The following is an 18,491-nucleotide window of genomic DNA, read 5'->3' on the forward strand; positions in this document are numbered from 1 at the left end:
TCTGGTGCTCACAATGCACAGTTGTGAGTCCAGTGCACTGGGATCTGCTTTCCAGGATTGGAAAGTCTCTGAAAGTGCTGCAGTCGCCTAGCCCATTCGGAGCAGAACCAGTTATTGAGCCCAGTCACTGCACATTGGTTGAAAGGCGTACTGACACTCTAGTCCAACCTGCTGCAATTCAGGAATCTCAGCTATATCCTACGTGATGGATGGCTATCCAACCTTAAACTCCAAGGAGAAACATTGCGGCGTTGCTGACAGAGGAGGGGAAAGGGTTGCATGTGGGCTTTCTGCAGCAAGCCTTTCGCGTGACTCTTGCATCATAAGCGACGCTGCCAGAGCTTGGGGCCATGGAGGGGGAGTGGAGGGTTGGATTTTGCTTTCGCTTCATCCTGTGAGAGCTGCCAGACAGCCTGCTCTGAGCTCCATGAGGAACTTCCATCGCTGTGCATTGTTAAAACTCTGTGTGGCTTTCCTTCCTCAAAAAACAAGGTCAGTGTGGTCTTTTTTTAACCGCAAGAGACGGGCTGGCATTCTTATTAATGGTATTGCATAAAGGTGACTCATCAGTCAGTGGATTTGGGTGCTGCTAAGGGTGGCACAAGGGACGCGGGTGGCGCTGTGGGTAATACCTCAGCGCGCAGGACTTGCCGATCGTCAGGTCGGCGGTTCGAATCCCCGCGGCGGGGTGCGCTCCCGTCGTTCGGTCCCAGCGCCTGCCAACCTAGCAGTTCGAAAGCACCCCCGGGTGCAAGTAGATAAATAGGGACCGCTTACTAGCGGGAAGGTAAACGGCGTTTCCGTGTGCTGCGCTGGTTCGCCAGATGCAGCTTGTCACGCTGGCCACGTGACCCGGAAGTGTCTTCGGACAGCGCTGGCCCCCGGCCTCTTAAGTGAGATGGGCGCACAACCCTAGAGTCGGACACGACTGGCCCGTACGGGCAGGGGTACCTTTACCTTTACCTTAAGGGTGGCACAGGAGGCGAAGGATCTGATCTCTGCGACAGGAGGTTATTTTTCCCCTGCTCAACCTTCATCCAGAGGCGTGCAACTCCCATTCACCTTAGCGAGGCTTGAGCAAGGAGTGTGCCGTGCCATGTGAACCGTGGGCAAGTGCACTTCTCATTTTGGACCGGGCAAATATTTTGGGACGGCTCATAACGGAAGAAGAGAGAGTGCGCAGAGAAGAGGAACGACGAGAGCAGGAATGCAGAGTTGTTTTAAGGGGAAATCCCCGTTTAGCCTCCGAAAGAAACCACATGTTTTTGCGCTGCAATGCTTCTGTGGTGGAAAGGAGGTGATGATTTCAAGGTATCAAGGAGCCTGAGGAGCGAGTGGGGAGGTGTGAGCAGAGGTAGAGGGAGATGACTTGGGGGATGGGGCCAGAGATTTGTGGGATCCAGTGCCATCAGTGAGGAGAAACCTTCCTCCATCCCCAGGGCCTTCCTTGTCTCAAGGGAGCTTGAGTCCTCAGAGCCTTTACACCATGGATAGGCAAACTAAGGACCGGGGGCCGGATCCGGCCCAATCGCCACCTAAATCCGGTCTGCGGACGGTCCGGGAATCAGTGTGTTTTTACATAAGTAGAATGTGCCCTTTTATTTAAAATGCCTCTCTGGGTTATTTGTGGGGCTTGCCTGGTGTTTTTACATGAGTAGAATGTGGTTTCAGGTTTCAGAAATATATATCATATAAAAATAAGATGGTCTCAGGCAGCCGTTTTTCACCACTTTGTCATTTTCACAATTGGTGGCGATCAGAAAAACAGCTCAGCTGAAACAATTTCATACAAAACATACCAGAAAACACAGATCTTTAAAGTTCTGGAATCAAATGCCTTTTTAAAAATGGAGGAAGCCCACAAAGTGACCTATAAATACATTGTAACTGGGTTTGAATACATTTGTTTTTATTTGGTGTTTTCCTCTAAGCCCAACCCTCTCGTGGATTTTATTCTGAGACTAAATCGTAAAGAAAAACAAATTTCATTTTCAAAACAGCCTTACACATTTTGTCCAACTGTTATTTAAAGGCCTTCTTTGGGAGCTATAAAAACAAAGACCAGACATCACATGAATATTCAACATTTAAAAACCAACTAAACTGATTGTATACAGGTTGCATATAAGCCTGCAGATACTTACTCAAAACCCAAAAGAGCCTGCAGAGATCTCTGTTAATTGCATCATCTGCTCACATAAACAGGGGGCTGAAATTATTATCTGAAGGCAACAAATTATATATTTTCTTAAGAACTGTACACAGGTGGTTTTAATATGTGGTAAGGAATCAAGGGCCTGGTGGATATGGGTTCAAATCCCCACTCATCCATTAAGCCCAGTGGGTGATCTTAGGCCATTCACCTCCTTTGATCCTGACCTACTTCACAAAATTTAGGGAGGGTAAATAAAGGGGGGGGAGAGACCCGTGCATGTACCTTCAGCTCCTTGCAGGTGTAATAAGCAAAAATCTGCCCTTATTCCCTTATGGGGGACACAAGAGCCCTTATAGAGTCCTTTGTAGGTTCTCCATCGGTCGGAGAAAATAACAGGCCAAACAGAGAACATTGAGAAGCAAAGCAGCTCATAAGCCTGATCTTTATTGAACTGTTGCAACAGGGTGTCCCCTTCACACGCAGGAAAGGAGGAGGACCCCGAACCCAGGTGTGTCCGCCCTTATATAGACATTTTAAACTGCCCACCCTGGAGTCCAAGACCACCCCCAGAAACATCATACCTACATCACAGAAAGGGCGGTCTACAACAGAAATCTGAGTGCGTTGTTTACCTCCTGCCTGCCAGGTTACCTGTTCAATGGTCACTTGATTGGATTGCCTGGGGAGCCTGGCCAGTCTTTTGTAATGATAAATACTTAGTTCTTGAGCCAGGTCACAGGCTCACCCTATTCATACACAGACATACCCTTAAGACAGGATTTGTGAACAAAAAGACAATGGGGAGGCTTTTCCATTTTCCTTCAACATTGCAGAGAAATATTTGAGGTCAATTTGGGAGGGACAAAATGGTTTCAGGACTTTTTCTGTGGGGTTTCAGACATGTGGTTTATATATGCTTTTATGAACATTTATTATGTGTATAAGACCTTAAATTTTTTATTTCACATGAAAGGCAGGATAGAATTGTAATAAAAGAATAAATAAGTTAAATATAGCCGAAACTTCAAAAGCTACCGGTAATTGATAAAGCCTTTTTTATACTTTGTTCAGTGTTGGGTCTCGATTCTTAGTTACATTACGGGAGCCTTTTGTGGCTGTTTTAATGTTTAACGGTGGCCTGTTCCTTTAGTTGATGATTAGCAGAATGAAAAAACGAAAGTTGCCACGAGGAGGTTTCCGTTCCTGGATAAGGTTTTTGCTTTTTGTGTGTGCAGTGAGATAGCAAGCCCAGGAACAGAGTCAGTCTAACTCAGTCTCTCCCCCGCTGCTTCCCATTTACAGACACGTCTTGACTTGAAATGGAAGATGCAGGAGAACCCCTGGAAGATGCCCTCCTCTTTGCCCTGGACAACCTCTCTGAGGAGAACTTCAAGAGGTTCAAGAACAAGATCTGCTTCCTGAAGATGGAGGGCAGAGCCAAAATCCCCCGGAACAAGCTGGAAAACGCAGACACAATTGATACTGTCTGGCTCCTCTTGGATTCCTATGGTCAGGATGGGGCCTGGGAGGTGGCCGTGGCCGTCCTCAAGGCGGTCAGCTTGCGGGATTCGGCCACCAGGCTCCAGAAATGGAAACGGAACGGTAAGAGACTTGCACTCTGCTTACTAAGGTTGCATGGGGTGAAAAGTTCAACAACTTTGGGCCATCTCCCCTCATTTTATTAAAATTGAGCCCCCCATAATAGGGGGGGGGTCTTATACATGGGAGCGTCTTATAGACAGAAATAGAGAAAGAGTGGAGAAATAGGAACAACAATACATATGTGGTGGAGGTGTGAGGAAATTAAGAAATTTTGGGTAGTAGTACATGAAGAACTAAAGAAGATGTTGAAAATATCAATAACAAAGAAACCAGAGGCATATCTCCTTGGATTGATAGATGAAGAGATACCACGAAGGGGGCGGGGATATTTTTTCTATATGCAAGTACAGCTGCTAGAATAGTGATTGCTGCTAGGTGGAAGTCACAAACTATACCCACAAAGGAGGAATGGATTTGTAAATTAAATGAATATTTAATTTTGGCAAAATTAACTGCTGTAATAAGAAACCAGTCGAATCAAAAATTAAAAAAGGAGTGGAAATGTTTTGATGAATATATGGCAAAATATTGCTCAAAAAAAAAAAAAGATACGCTAATATGCCTAGATTAAATGTGAAGTACTGGATGGAAGAAAAATTAGCAAGGAAAGATAATAAGAACATATAGATGATTTGAGAAGACTGTAGAATGCAAAGGTTATTGTAAATTGTATAATGTGGAGGAAATTGAGTGGGGGCGGAGGGAAGTGGGAGGAAAGAGAAAAGAATAATACAATGGATTGAGGAAATATAAATGTAAATGTATGAGGGGATGGGGAGGAAATGGTGTTGGCTTTGGTACATCTGTATTGTATTGTAATATGTGAAAACCAACCAACCAACCAACCAACCAACAAACAAACAAACAAACAAATAGAAAAAGATGGCACTTGCTAATAAAACAACTTCTTTCCCCATGCTGTGGCCCCTCCCCTGACACCACTCTCTTTGTGTGATTACATTAGATCACAGGAAGAAATATAAAAGCTGTATCCAAGAGAGCTTCGGGAGCATTCCTGAATGTGACTCCCCTTCTTCTGGCCAAGTGGTGAGCCTCTCCCAAAGATACACAGAGTTGCTCTTCTGCAGGAAACGGGATCCTCAACAGAGAACCCAGGAGGTTGCATCCATGGAGAGGAAGCAACGGGAGTTGGTGGTTCAACAAGGAGACGGGCCGGAAGAAGTCAGCATGGAGAATTTGTTTGGTCCAGACGCTCAGGGAGAAAGCTCCAGAACCGTTGTGCTGCTTGGACCCGCTGGGGTGGGGAAGACCACAGCCCTGCGGAAGATAATGCTGGACTGGGCATCTGGCAAGTTCTGGCAGGAGAGGTTTGAGCATGTCTTTTACATCTCCTGCAAAGCAGTGAACTATGGCAAGGGACCCATGACCATAGCTGAGCTGGTACTCAGCAGCTGCCCTCCAGGAACTCTCCTAGCAGAGGATGCCTTCATGAACCAAGACAGCATCCTCATCCTCATCGACGGCTTTGATGAGCTGGAGACCAGCAGGCTTCCAGGTGACGTTACGTGCAGCGACCCCCACAAAAAGCAGGCCGCCGTGTCTTTGGTGATGGGTCTACTCAGGAGGAGGCTCCTTCCCAAGTGCCATCTCATTGTGGCCACGAGGCCCATGGCTTTGGGGGCACTACTGCCATGCTTGAGGTTTCCGTGGTTCATGGAAATGTTGGGATTTCGACCGGCTCAGAGGGAGGAATATTTCCAACGCTTCTTTGAGGCCAAGGAAGACGCCACTCGTGCCTTTGAAATCGTGAGAAGGAATGAAACTCTGTTCAGCTTATGCTTCCTCCCTGCTCTGTGCTGGATTTTCTGCACTGCCTTCAGGCGGAAACCCCAAAAGGACCTCCTTAATGCTATCCCGGAGACTGCGACGGTTACAGAAATCCACCTGCAGCTCCTCATCTGCTTCTTGGGTTGCAACCCAAAGCTGAGCAACTTGAAAGGTCTCTGCTCCTTAGCCAAGGATGGTGTGCTCCATAAGAAGGTGAGCTTTGGCGAAGAAGAGCTGAAAGAACATTGCGTGGGCTGTTCGGACTCAGAAACCCTTTCTGTCCTCCGGAAAGATGTCCATGCGGCAATAACTTACAGCTTTGTTCACTTAAGTTTCCAGGAGTTATTTGCAGCCTTGTTCTACCTGCTGGACACAGATGGGGACTCATCATTCAGGATCCTGAACGAGGGACTGGGATACAAGAAAGAGAGCAGAGGCAACTCTTTCACGCTGGTGCGTTTCCTCTTTGGCCTCACCAATGCAAAGAGGATGGACCTCCTGCAAGAAGCATGGGGCTGCCAGATGTCCAGGACCAGGCTCTGGCAGGAGATGCTGAGATGGGTGGACCAGGAAGCAACACGTCAGTCCTTTGGGAGAGGGGAGCAACTCCTGGAGCTCTGCCACTGCATCTACGAGACGGAGGACCCTCAGTTTGCCGAGAGCATCCTGAGACACATCCATGACTTGGACCTCCGAGACTTGCTCTTCTCCAAGCTGGATTTTGCTGCTCTTTCATTTTGCCTAACAGCTTCTCCGTCTCTCTGCTCGCTTCGGCTCTCTGGCTATGAGTTGGGGCCCACAGCATTCCGCCAGCTCTTGCCAGGACTGCTGAAGCCCTCGGAGATCCAGTAAGTGCATCTGAAAGACCCACCAATGATCCTTGTTGGGTCAATGGGACTTAAGTAGGGTGGCCCTCTGTCCAGAATAGGGGCTGACCTCGTGGCTCAGTGAGTTTAGCCACCCAGGGCTCAAATCAGAGGGACGGCCCTACCATTGAGCAGAGTGAGGCAACTGCTTCAGGTGGCAGAAGCTTGGGAGATGGGAAGCAACGGCTACTGTTTTACAAGGCTACAGTGGGCCACTATTTCTGCTGAAGTTGCAGGGAGTAAGAGATGGGGCTTGCGGTTTCCGTTAGCAGCCTTTCCCCTTCACAACTGAACCATGACTGGATAGTTCGGTTGGTTAGAGTAAGGTTACCATATTTTTTTCAATAAATCCACGGACACTATCAATCAATCAATCAATCAATCAATCTACATGTTCAGGATGTTGATGCTGCAGTGATGGCGGTGGCAGAGGGGCGCCACTGTCTTGACCTCAACCGCCACGTTTCCCCTTCCTCCGAGGCTTCTATCTCCTTTCTCCATGAACCTGGGCAGCCCCTGACTTGTTGGTTCTTCGGTGGTGGTGGTGTGGAACCAGTGCGTGGTGGGTCAGGCATGGAATGCGGAGAAGGAGGGCTGAGAGCGGCGGCGGAGGAGAGGCTCAAGCAGCGCAATGCCTCCCTTTTCATTGGGGCAGCCCCAATTCCATTCCTACTTGCGTGCAAGCAGGAGGGGGCAGGGATCTCTCAGCTGGGAAGTGAGGCTTCCCGTTGCCTAACTGAGAGATCCCCACCCCGCTCCTGCTTGCACGCAACTAGGAGTTGGGAGGCTGCTCCGATAGGCAGCATGAAGCCTCCCTTTCCAGCTGAGTTGCTGGGGTCAGGGAAGGTGGAGGCAGCCCGGAAGCTGCATCTGAGAGCCCCTGCACCACCATCATATGGGGACTTCTGAGCACCTCCTGAAGCCAGCCAGAGCCAACTGCTCTGGGCTCCTGAGACTGCCGTTGCTGTATTTCCCGGGGACATTAGATGAAACCCAGGGACATTCCGGGAATGGAATTTGTCCGGGAACTTATTTGCAAATCCGGGGACTGTCCCCAGGGGACGCCTGGTAAGCCTAGGTTAGAGCGTGGTGCTGATAATGCCAAGATTGCCGGTTCGATCCCTGTATGGGACAGGTGCATATTCCTGCATCACAGGGGGCTCAGCTAGATGGTCCTCAGGATCCCTTCCAACTCTACAAACATATGATTCTATGGCTGGCTGCCCCAAAACAGAGGCCCTTGCGAGGAGAGAAGGCTCCCTGCTCCATCAAACCAGAAAACCAAAGACCACTTCCAAAGGTTTATATTGACTTGTGGATCACTAAGTGGGAACATTTTACGGATGTATACTGATACCGTTTGCCCTTTGTCCTAATCCTCCTGCTTTCGGTTTTCTCCAGGCTGAACCGCTGTGGGCTCCTATCTGCTGCAGGCCAAGATCTTTCCTCTGTTGTGGTGGCTAATCAGTGTCTGGATCTGGGTGAAAATCCACTGGGTGATTTGGGCGTGATCCACTTATGCCAGGGGCTTCTCGATCCACACTGTCAACTACAGAGGCTCCGGTACGTGGCTCCCTTTTCTCCAGCATTAAAATAGAGACACCCCAGAAACGCCCTTCCTTTGATGCTGGAGGCAGCACATAGCATCATTCCTAGTAGCCATGGATAGCCTTATGCTTTATGAATTTATTTCATCCCTTTTTAAAGCCAACTTGGCGGCCATCGTTGCACCTCTTCCTGGTAACGATGAAAATGAAACTCAGAAGCATGAACGTTTTTGCAGTGCCTCTGCCTGCCTTGCCCACAATAACAAGAAGGAAGTGCTCACTCTTACAGTGTGTCCTATGGAACTCATTGCCACAGGATCTTATGGTGGCTCTTTGTATATATGGCTCTTTGTGTGTGTGTGTGTGTGTGTGTGTATATATATATATATATATATATATGGCTCTTTGTATATATGGGTGTGTAACATGTGTGTAACGTGTAACCTGGCATGCTCTGGTCCATGGGGTCACGAAGAGTCGGACACGACTAAACGACTAAAAAACAACATGCGGTATTATAAATACATGGGATACAGATCTAGCAGGTGCTCAATAATAATTTAATAATAATAATTTATTATTTATACCCCGCCCATCTGACTGGGTCTCCCCAGCCACTCTGGGCGGCTTCCAACCAAATATCAAAAACAATACAGCGTCAGACATTAAAAACTTCCCTAAACAGGGGCCTTTTAAAAGTAAAGAAGTTGCTTATTGCCTTGACATCTGAAGGGAGGGCGTTCCACAGGGTGGGCGCCACCACCGAGAAGGCCCTCTGCCTGGTTCCCTGTAACCTCACTTCTCGCAATGAGAGAACCGCCATTCCCTTGGCACTGGACCTCAGTGTCTGGGCTGGATGATGGGGGTGGAGACGCTCCTTCAGGTATATAGGACCAAGGCCGTTTAGGGCTTTAAAGGTGACGTCTCAACTATCTGCTCCCTATCTCCTTAGCGGAATCAATAAACATAGGTAACATTAAAATCACAGATCACGCCCCAGTAGAAGTCACCATTAAAATAGGAGAGGGAACACAAACCACCCCATCATGGTCCTTCAGCCCCATCCTAACTACAAACAAAATAGAGAGAGTCTCACAAAAACTCTACAAAACTACTTCAAGGAAAATGATGTAGACAATATAACAACCCCCCTCCTATGGGACGCAATGAAAGCAGTCCCCAGAGGAGCTTTCATAAAAGAGAAAGCATTCCTTAAAAAAAACAAACCTCCTCAAAAATTAACAAAATAGAACAAGACCACTATCTGCCCCCTCCCTTCCGGTTCTGTTGTCATTATCTTGTAACTGGGTAACTCCTGCCCAAGCTGTTCAGCTCCTGTTTCTTCCTCTGCTTCTGAAGATGCTACGGACAAGGGGGCGTGACTATTCCCCCGCCAGCTCTCCATCAGATAGAAGCTGGTCTGCTATGGAATGTATTCCCCAGTCCTCGTCTTCAGACCATTCCCTGACAGGGAGCTTGGTATGATTAGCCCCATATTATAGGTGAAGAGACTGAGTTCAGTTTCTGCCAAGATACTCAGTAAGTTCACACTTGGAAGTGAATTTTGGGCTGGGGAATCCTCTGCTCACAGCAAATGATCATAACCACTTAAAACAAAACAAAAAATTTTTTTCCCTTCCAGTAGCACCTTAAAGACCAACTAAGTTAGTTCTTGGTATGAGCTTTCGTGTGCATGCACACTTCTTCAGATAAGGTGCTACTGGAAGGGAAAAAAATTTTTTTGTTTTGTTTTGACTATGGCAGACCAACATGGCTACCTATCTGTAACTGGATCTGTGATGGGATGATGAGCTGCTTGTGCGCGAAATTCTTAGTCCCTCAGAGTTTGGCTAAGTCCACAAACCTCTGTCTGTAATGGAGCTCCTTAAGCATGGCTCCGTCAGTCGCTGGTAGAATCCGACAGTGGGCGTTTACGGAATTTCCTCCAGCATAAAAGCTCCTTAACGGAAACGCGCCTTCTGGACTCTCGGCGCGACAGTTTCCGGCGAGGAGTGGGTGTCCCTATAGGAGGTCCTGAAACCTCCCCACTGTTTTCGCTGGAAGTGTCTCTGAGCCATCCCTCCGACTCACTTTCCCTTGGAGCTCCTTCTCTCCCCCTGCTGGTTCCCTCCTCAGCTGATAAGTCTCTCCCAACCTCTGTGAGTCCTTTCACCTCCTGTTCTTCCGATGGCAGTTCCCTGACAGGATCATAACCACTTGTAGCTTTCAAGAGCACATCGCTCTGATCACGAAAATCGCGGCATCTGCTGCTGCAAACAGTATGTCTTTGGCTACCAGATGTCGGGGAAGTAGCCCTGTGACGGAGATATCCACATCCCGCTGTTAATCTTATTTCATTTATTTTATTCCGTCTATGAATTGCTCCCCATAAAATATCTCAAAGCAATTTCACAACAGAAACAACCAGCAATAAAAACAATGACACCATTTCGTTTATGAAAACCATGATCATTTGTTATTTGAAAAAACCCATCCAAAGCACTTTCATATGTAGAAACAATTTCAATGGTTATGTGGATGTCAACATCACATGGCTGCCTGTGAATTTATCTGCGGCACGTGGCTGGCCATCTTCATGAGACTCGATGCCAATATCCAAAATTCCCTCATGGGTATTCAGAGTCGAGGAGATCACATACCATGAGACCCACAAGCCTCTCATTAGCTATGTGCTTCCTGAACGATGGGAGGAAAAGGTTGCGTTCACATCCCAGCCTGGCGCTGTGAGCGCCTATCCCAGCTGCAAAGCCCCTTTCTGGAGATCATTTCCACCTCCATCTCCTGCAGGCTACATTGCTGCAACCTGACGGCTGGCGCATGTGAGCCCCTTTCAAAGGTCCTGGCATCCAAGCCGTCTCTCTCTGAGCTGGATCTGGGAGAGAACAACCTGGGCGATGAGGGGATCAAGAAGCTGTGCGAGGGGCTGAAGCACCCACAATCCAGGTTGCAAAGACTCACGTAAGTGGCTTCTTCATCATCTCTGCTAATTCCCCCACCTCCAAGGGCTCTTCTCATCATTCCACAACTGTGCCCTGCAAAAATCCGATCCGCACGGAACAAATTTCATAGAATCGTAGAATTGTAGAGTTGTAAGGGACCACAAAGGAGGGATGCGGGTAGCGCTGTGGTCTTAACCACTGAGCCTCTTGGGCTTGCTGATCAGAAGGTCGGCGGTTCGAATCCCCGTGACGGGGTGAGCTCCCGTTGCTTGGTCCCAGCTCCTGCCAACCTAGCAGTTCGAAAGCACGTCAAAGTGCAAGTAGATCAATAAGTACCACTCCGGCGGGAAGGTAAATGGCATTTCCATGCGCTACTCTGGTTCGCCAGAAGCAGCTTAGTCATGCTGACCCGGAAGCTGTACGCCAGCTCCCTCAGCTAGTAAAGCGAGATGAGCACCACAATCCTAGAGTCGTCCGCGACTGGACCTAACAGCCAGGGGTCCCTTCACCTTTACCTAAGGGACCACAAGGACCATTTAGCACAGGCAAGTCCAACTCCAAGTAGGTTGTGATCTACTACCCAGTATCAAAACTGGCAGTGATCTACCACACTCTCCCATTCTCATTATTCAGCAAGTGTTCCTTTCTCCCACCCCTCCAAAGTCATTTAAGTTTGTTTAATCAGTTAATTAATTAATTAATTAATTAATTAAGGGATATTTATTTCACAGATACAGTAGTTTTGTTTAGATATAATCATGACAGATCCAAATAGTTACTAGATGGACAAGTAACTAAACAAGTGAGAAAAGAAATTACAATGGTACCTCAGGTTAAGTACTTAATTCGTTCCAGAGGTCCGTTCTTAACCTGAAACTGTTCTTAACCTGAAGCACCACTTTAGCTAATGGGGCCTCCTGCTGCTGCCACGCCGCCAGAGCACAATTTCTGTTCTCATCCTGAAGCAAAGTTCTTAACCTGAAGCACTATTTCTGGGTTAGCAGAGTCTGTAACCTGAAGCGTATGTAACCCGAGGTACCACTGTATATTTTTATATTAATTTACACAGATCTGAGTTGGAGCACCTGGCTTCTCTCTCTCTCTCTCTCTCTCTCTCTCTCTCTCTCTCTCCCTAAACCAGCCCTTTCTCTCTCTGAGGAGCCATTTAGAGTGTGCTGGGCTTCTCTCGATAGATTGATTGATTGATCAATCAATTGATTGACCAAAACCAATCCTGTGATCGACAGGTCGATCGCGATCGACGTGTTGGGCGTGCCTGATCTAGCCCCCTGCAAGGCAGGAATCGTTTGCCCAACCTGGGGCTCAAACCCACGATTAAGTCTCATGCCCTAGCAACTGAGCTATTTGAACAAATTAAAATGGGCATAACCTTTCATGTATACATTTGAAAAAGATCAGCCGAAACAGAACCAAACCAAACTCTTTTTGTGTGTGGCATTTGGGACGTTCAGGTCCCAGTTTGTTGTTTTGCCTGTGGGACATATTTTTGCTTCAATTTCATCTTTCCAGGTGTCGCAAATCCCCTTCGTCTTCCTTTGCAGGTTGCACCTTTGCAGTCTCACAGCCAGGGCGTGTGAGGATCTGGCTTCCGTCCTGGAATCCCACGAGAGCCTGGCGGAGCTGGGCTTAGGGGGGAACAGCTTGGGAGATGAGGGCGTCAGGCACCTGTGTGCCTCACTGGTGAAGCAGCACTGCAGACTCCAGAGGCTGGCGTAAGTATTGCCCTGCCTGATCTCTCCCATCTTCAGCTTTTGTGCATGTTGTTTATGTGGTGTAACTCTAAATTGCAGGGCTTGCAGGAAAGCCAAGAACAAGGGATACAGTTATCCCAGGGTGGAGAGAGTGACCACAAAGCCTTTTGAGCTTGTGCACGCAGACCTGTTTGGGCCTATGCCTCAGCCAAGTCTGGGCAAAGCCAGGTTTCTGCTGATTTTAGCAGATGATTTCAGTCAGAACTCCTGGGCTTTTTCGCTGAGAACGCAGGAGGAAGCAACGCAACTGATCAGGGATTGGGTTGCGGAGGTGGAACTAAGGTTCTCCACCAAGGTGCAGGGATTCAAGTGTGACCGTGGTTCAGAGGTCACTGGGTCTGCTCTAAAGAGTTTCTTTCGCCAGAGGGGGATACGTCACAAGGTGACTTCGCCTCAGGAGAGTGGCGTGGCAGAGCTGAGGAGTAAAGCTCTGGTTCAAGCGACAGAGGTCCTACTGTGTGACTCTGGGTTGCCTCACAGTTTCTGGGGGGAGGCAGTAAAAACGGCCAATTTCACGATGAACAGGTGCTACAATGCAGTGGTAGGTGACACCCCGTATTTCTTGCTCAACGGACAGAAGCCGCAGGTGCATTTCTTCCGTTCGTTTGGTTGCAGAGCCTTGGTGCCTGTACCAAAGTGTTTGCTGCAAGAGGGTGGTCCAAGGTACCAGGAAATGATCTTCTGTGGGTATGAGCCTATGACAAAGGGGTGGAGATTTGCATACCCAGAAGGTGATCAGACCAAGCTTCTGATCAGTAAACATGCTGAGTTCAATGAGCAGCAGGGAAGTAGGTCAAGGCGTAAAGTCAGCCATGACATTGTCTCAGATTGTCTGTCTGAATCTGAGGAGGAGGGAGAGCCAGGTAATGGTGATCTGATCGATGATCTGGATCAGCACCAGGGTAAGGCGTCTCCACAGGTTGTGAAAGGAGTGTGCAAGAGTGAGCCCTCATCTCCTGTTAGAGTGATGGAGAAAGCTCACAGACAGGTCAAGTCAGAGGGGGAGTCGTCTGATGAGAAAGACGAACTTGCTGGCCCCAGTGGGTCAGAAGAAGAACCCCAGTTTGTGCCCAGGCGGTCTTCTCGGGCAACAAAGGGAATTCCACCTGAGAGGTTTCGAGTCACAAATGCGTGGGTTGGTCTCGCACAGTGCGAACCAGAGATTTGTGAGAAGACTCAACAGGCAGGTGGGAAGGTGTGGGACACACAGAGGTCTGTAAAGGTGTGTTCACAAGTCCTCTCAGAATGTGATACGAGAGGGGGCATGGACAGAGTCAGAACTTACAGGGTTAAGAAGTTCTGAGTGACGTCTCACATTCTTGGAGGCGGGCATAGAACACTGAGAAAGGGGAGTGTTTTACTGTGTCTCTGAGAGAGAGAGAGAGAGAGAGAGAGAGAGAGAGAGAGAGAGAGAGACAGAGTGAGTCTAGCCAGATCCGGGAGAGGATCGAAGATGAGTGCTCTGTCGCCGGGGAAACTTATGATCTGTTGATTTGTACGAGATTAAAGCTCTTTGTAAGAAAAGGAAAGACACCGAGCGTCTGCCTGATTTATTGAGCACACAAGGCATCATCGGCTCTGCTTCTACCGCTGTGTACTTAACTCTGCTAACTGCAGCTGGGGGCCTGGAGCAGCAGAGACATGCAGGCGGAAGCGTGTGGGCTCCGTGGGCAAGCGAAGCTGCCAGTCAATTTCACCAAAGTTTAGAGTTCATAAGGGATACAGGTGGAGCTGTGGTCTAAACCACAGAGCCTAGGACTTGCCGATCAGAAGGTCGGCGGTTCGAATCCCTGTGACGGGGTGAGCTCCCGTTGCTCGGTCCCTGCTCTTGCCAACCTAGCAGTTCGAAAGCACATCAAAGTGCAAGTAGATAAATAGGCACCGCTCCGGCGGGAAGGTAAACGGCGTTTCCGTGTGCTGCTCTGGTTCACCAAAAGCGGCTTAGTCATGCTGGCCACATGACCCGGAAGCTGTCTGTGGACAAACACCGGTTCCCTCAACCTATAGAGCGAGATGAGCGCACAACCCCAGAGTTGTCCGTGACTGGACCTAAAGGTCAGGGGTACCTTCACCTTTAGAGTTCATAGTCATTCATGCTCAAAAGGACAATCTTAAGTTCTCCAAATTTCCCCCTCCGTTTGTGATGTCAACTGAAGTCAGCTGATTCTCCTGCCCTTCTTATCATTGACACACCTGGTTGCCTCCAGGTTGTCAGTATTATTATTTGGGGGGGGGGGCATGTCTTCAAGCACATACTAGAAATTTAGGTCTGCACACTTAAAGTGGATCAAAGCACTGTGAGACAGGGAAACGCACTGAGGACCCGGCGTTTGTCCGCAGACAGCTTCCGGGTCATGTGGCCAGCAGGACGAAGCCGCTTCTGGCGAACCAGAGCAGCACATGGAAACGCCGTTTACCTTCCCGCTGGAGCGGTACATATTTACCGTATTTTTCGCCCTATAGGACGCACTTTTTCCCCTCAAAAAATGAAAGGGGAAATCCCCTCCCGCAAGCTCGCAAGGCTTGCAGGCAGCAGCCTGCAGCCCAAAGCACAGGGTGCCCTCCGGAGGGAATTGCCGCCGAGCTCGCAAGGCTTGCAGATAGCAGCCTGTTCTGGGGGCTGGGGGGGGATAATTTTTTTTATTCATTCCCCCCCCCCAAAAAAAACAAGGTGCGTCCTATGGCCAGTGCGCCCTATAGGGCGAAAAATACGGTATCTACTTGCACTTTGACATGCTTTCGAACTGCTAGGTTGGCAGGAGCAGGGACCAAGCTCACCCCATTGCGGGGATTCGAACCGCCGACCTTCTGATCGGCAAGTCCTAGGCTCTGTGGTTTAACCCACAGCCCCACCCGCGTCCCTCAGCACTATATAGAGAAGTCCTAAACAGCTGGAGTGGTTATGGGAGAGAGTTAGGACTATAGCTGTCAACGTTTCCCTTTTTGAAAGGGAAATTCCCTTATTCCAAATAGGATTCCTCGTAAGAAAAGGGAAAAGTTGACAGCTATGGTTAGGACTTGAAGGCCTTGGAATGGATGGACTGTAGGCTGCTAGGGAACTAGGTCTCTGCTGTGCTCCGGGGAGAGAAAATGGCCCCCCAGGAAACTGTTCCCTGCAGTTTCTGGCATCAGCTTAGAGGCTTCCAGCTCTCAGTCAAACTAGCCAGTTGGCATCAGCTTTGGCAGCCATGAGCCTCTTTGCCTGAAAGCTTCGCCTAGTGGATGACCCAGAGTAGTCCCTCTCAGTGCAGCAACCGTGGACAGAGATTTGCAAGCACACACTTCCCTCTTGGGGGAGCCTCCTTTCTGACGGTGCGGTTTTTCTCCTTCTTCCTCCTCCCAGACTTACAATGTGGACCCTAAATCGCATCACCCAGAAAAAACTGCAGGCAGCTCAGGCTGCACGCCCTCAGCTGATCCTGACCTCCTATTACCCACCCGGCTGTGCCGCCTTCCCAGGGGACGAGTAATGGGATATTCACACGACTTACCACGACTTACCAGCAGATTGCTTGCAGATTGCGTGAAACCAGAGCCAAGCACCACCGATGATTGCCACCCACCAGGTGTTGAGATGCAAACAGCCACTTGAACATTGCACTGCTTGCATGCGTGTGTGAACTGGCCCAAGGCTTCAGCAGTACTTCATTGTGGCTGGTGACCCTGCCAGGTAACAGCCCCTCCAGCCTTAAATGGAGAGCAACAGGCCATCAAAATTTCTGACCTACACAGACAAGAAACAAAACCTTCCAAGCTACCCAATGACCTGGATTTTCCAAAATCAGGTGTGGTGCCTCCTGGGAGCGAGGCAAACGTGGCTCATTTTTGGCAGCTATTGGGCTTTTGCCTTTCTGCCTGGACGCTGAGGTCCAGCGCCGAGGGCCTTCTGGCAGTTCCCTCATTGCGAGAAGCAAAGCTACAGGGAACCAGGCAGAGGGCCTTCTTGGTAGTGGCACCTGCCCTGTGGAACTCCCTCCCACCAGATGTCAAAGAGAAAAACAACTACCTGACATTTAGAAGACATCTGAAGGCAGCCCTGTTCAGGGAAGTTTTTAATGTGTGACATTTTAATGTATTTTTAATCTTTGTTGGAAGCCGCCCGAGTGGCTGGGGAAACCCAGCCAAATGGGAGGGGTACAAATAATAAATTATTATTATTATTAAAGTCAGTGCCACATTCAAACTTGCGATTTATAAGGGAAGCCCTTCTAAGGGCAACAGCATAGTATTGTTATGAATTTGGGGGCTCAGCTTGATGCCGCAAGCCCCTTCCAGTTCTTGGGATCCTATATTGGAGGGGATGGAATGTGTAAGAGCAACCTTTCCAATGCAGTCCCTTTGTCTAGGTCAGTGGTGTCCAAACTTTTTTCAAAGAGGGCCAGATTTGATGAAGTGAAGGGCCGTGAGGGCTGACCAAAGGGCCAACCAAGTGTTAACATTTTTTTAGCATTGAAGTTGTTGAGCTTCTTTTATGATTTTACCCCAAAGTTGATGAGCTTTTTTTAGGAGTGAAGTTGTTGAGGGTTTTTTAGGTTTGAAGTTGTTGAGGTTTTTATTACGATTGTACCCCAGGAAATAAACTGCAACAGGGGCCAGATTAAACTGATCGGCAGGCCCCCTAAAACAGACTTTGGACACCACTGGTCTAGGTGATGGGTTTTTTGGCTGACCAGTTAAGCACCGCGATGGGCGTACTCAAAGAAGCTGCTCTGTGCCATAGAACAAATGAGTGAGCCTCACCTAAGTGCTAGGTAGGACAATAACGAAGAATCACGTGAGAGCGCTGAGCTAGGAGCAGCTGGAAGATGGAGACACAGAGACCTGCTTGCTCTGTGCTGCGACTAAAACAGAAGTTGTTCAGACTGAGCCCCTCCTAGCTTATGCTCAGGTTGTTCCAATAAAACCATATATCCTAAAGACAGCACTATCTCTACTGAGCTTCATTCCAAGGAAACCAATTCCTTGTGTACATAATTTTCAGAAAAATGTAAGAAGAGCCATGCCGGATGAAGCCACAGGCCTCTCTAGTCCATCATCCTGTTTCGTTTTGTTTTATTTATTACATTTCCCTACCACTCTTCATCCGAGGACCCCAATACACAGTTTAAAAGGCCATCGATTGTTTAATTAGCCCAGATGCCTGGGAAAAGGGGGATATTTTTTGGCTGGCACCTGAAGATATGGAATGAAGATATGGAATGAAGATATGGAATGAAGTCTCCAGCCAAACCTCCCTGGGGACAGCTTGCCACAAGTGGGGAGCCACCGCAGAAGAGGCCTGCTCTTGTGTTGCCACCCTCCAGGCTTCTCATGGAGGAGACACACAATGAAGGGCCTCAGATGATGAATGCAGAGTCTGGGTTGCATCATATGGGGAGAGATGGTCCTTGAGGTCTTGCAGTGCTCAGCCATCTAAGGCTTTAGAGGTCCAAACCAGCACTTTGAACGGGGCCCAGAAACTAATGGGCAGCTAATGCAGTTGGGCCAGGATCGGTGCAACTGTTAGGATTCCTGCTCCATGATTGCAGTCATGGGATTGTTGTCTTTCACATGAAGTGATATGTTTGACTCCACAGAGTGGGAAGTGACAGAAACAGGATGTTTGTGTTACTGTGTTCTGTGAAGTAGGACTATTGTCCTTTGTTCTTTTTCTCCTTGCTGTCTGATGCTAGAGAGAGAGGGAGCCATGTTGCAGTGCTGAGGTCTGTCACGTAAGGTGCGCAAACTCTTCGGATCTCTAAGTGTGCCGGTGTCTGTTGGCATCGGTCGCTGTGATGTTCTGGCTTAAGAAAGCTTTTGAA

General features: G+C 48.7%; 1 protein-coding gene and 1 long non-coding RNA gene across 3 annotated transcripts in view; both read left to right on the forward strand.

The window, feature by feature from the left end:
* Window positions 1-18,491, forward strand: part of LOC310744506 — a 101,314-nt gene that overhangs the window by 725 nt on the left and 82,098 nt on the right. The window lies entirely within an intron of this gene.
* On the forward strand, window positions 312-16,807 carry LOC310744357 (NACHT, LRR and PYD domains-containing protein 3-like). 2 transcript variants are annotated; one of them, XM_083575586.1, is made up of 7 exons: window positions 312-492; window positions 3,458-3,757; window positions 4,722-6,393; window positions 7,813-7,974; window positions 10,767-10,937; window positions 12,481-12,651; window positions 16,034-16,807. In XM_083575586.1, the coding sequence occupies exons 2-7, from the start codon at window positions 3,475-3,477 to the stop codon at window positions 16,158-16,160; spliced, it is 2,586 nt and encodes an 861-aa protein (XP_083431712.1). In that variant the 5' UTR covers window positions 312-492; window positions 3,458-3,474; the 3' UTR covers window positions 16,161-16,807. The 2 variants fall into 2 exon arrangements, with proteins under 2 accessions (XP_083431712.1, XP_083431713.1); XM_083575587.1 differs by lacking the exon at window positions 10,767-10,937 and having other exon boundaries at window positions 330-492.

This window comes from Podarcis filfolensis (genome assembly GCF_964270895.1).
Source record: "Podarcis filfolensis genome assembly, chromosome: 11".
Lineage (NCBI taxonomy): Eukaryota > Metazoa > Chordata > Lepidosauria > Squamata > Lacertidae > Podarcis > Podarcis filfolensis.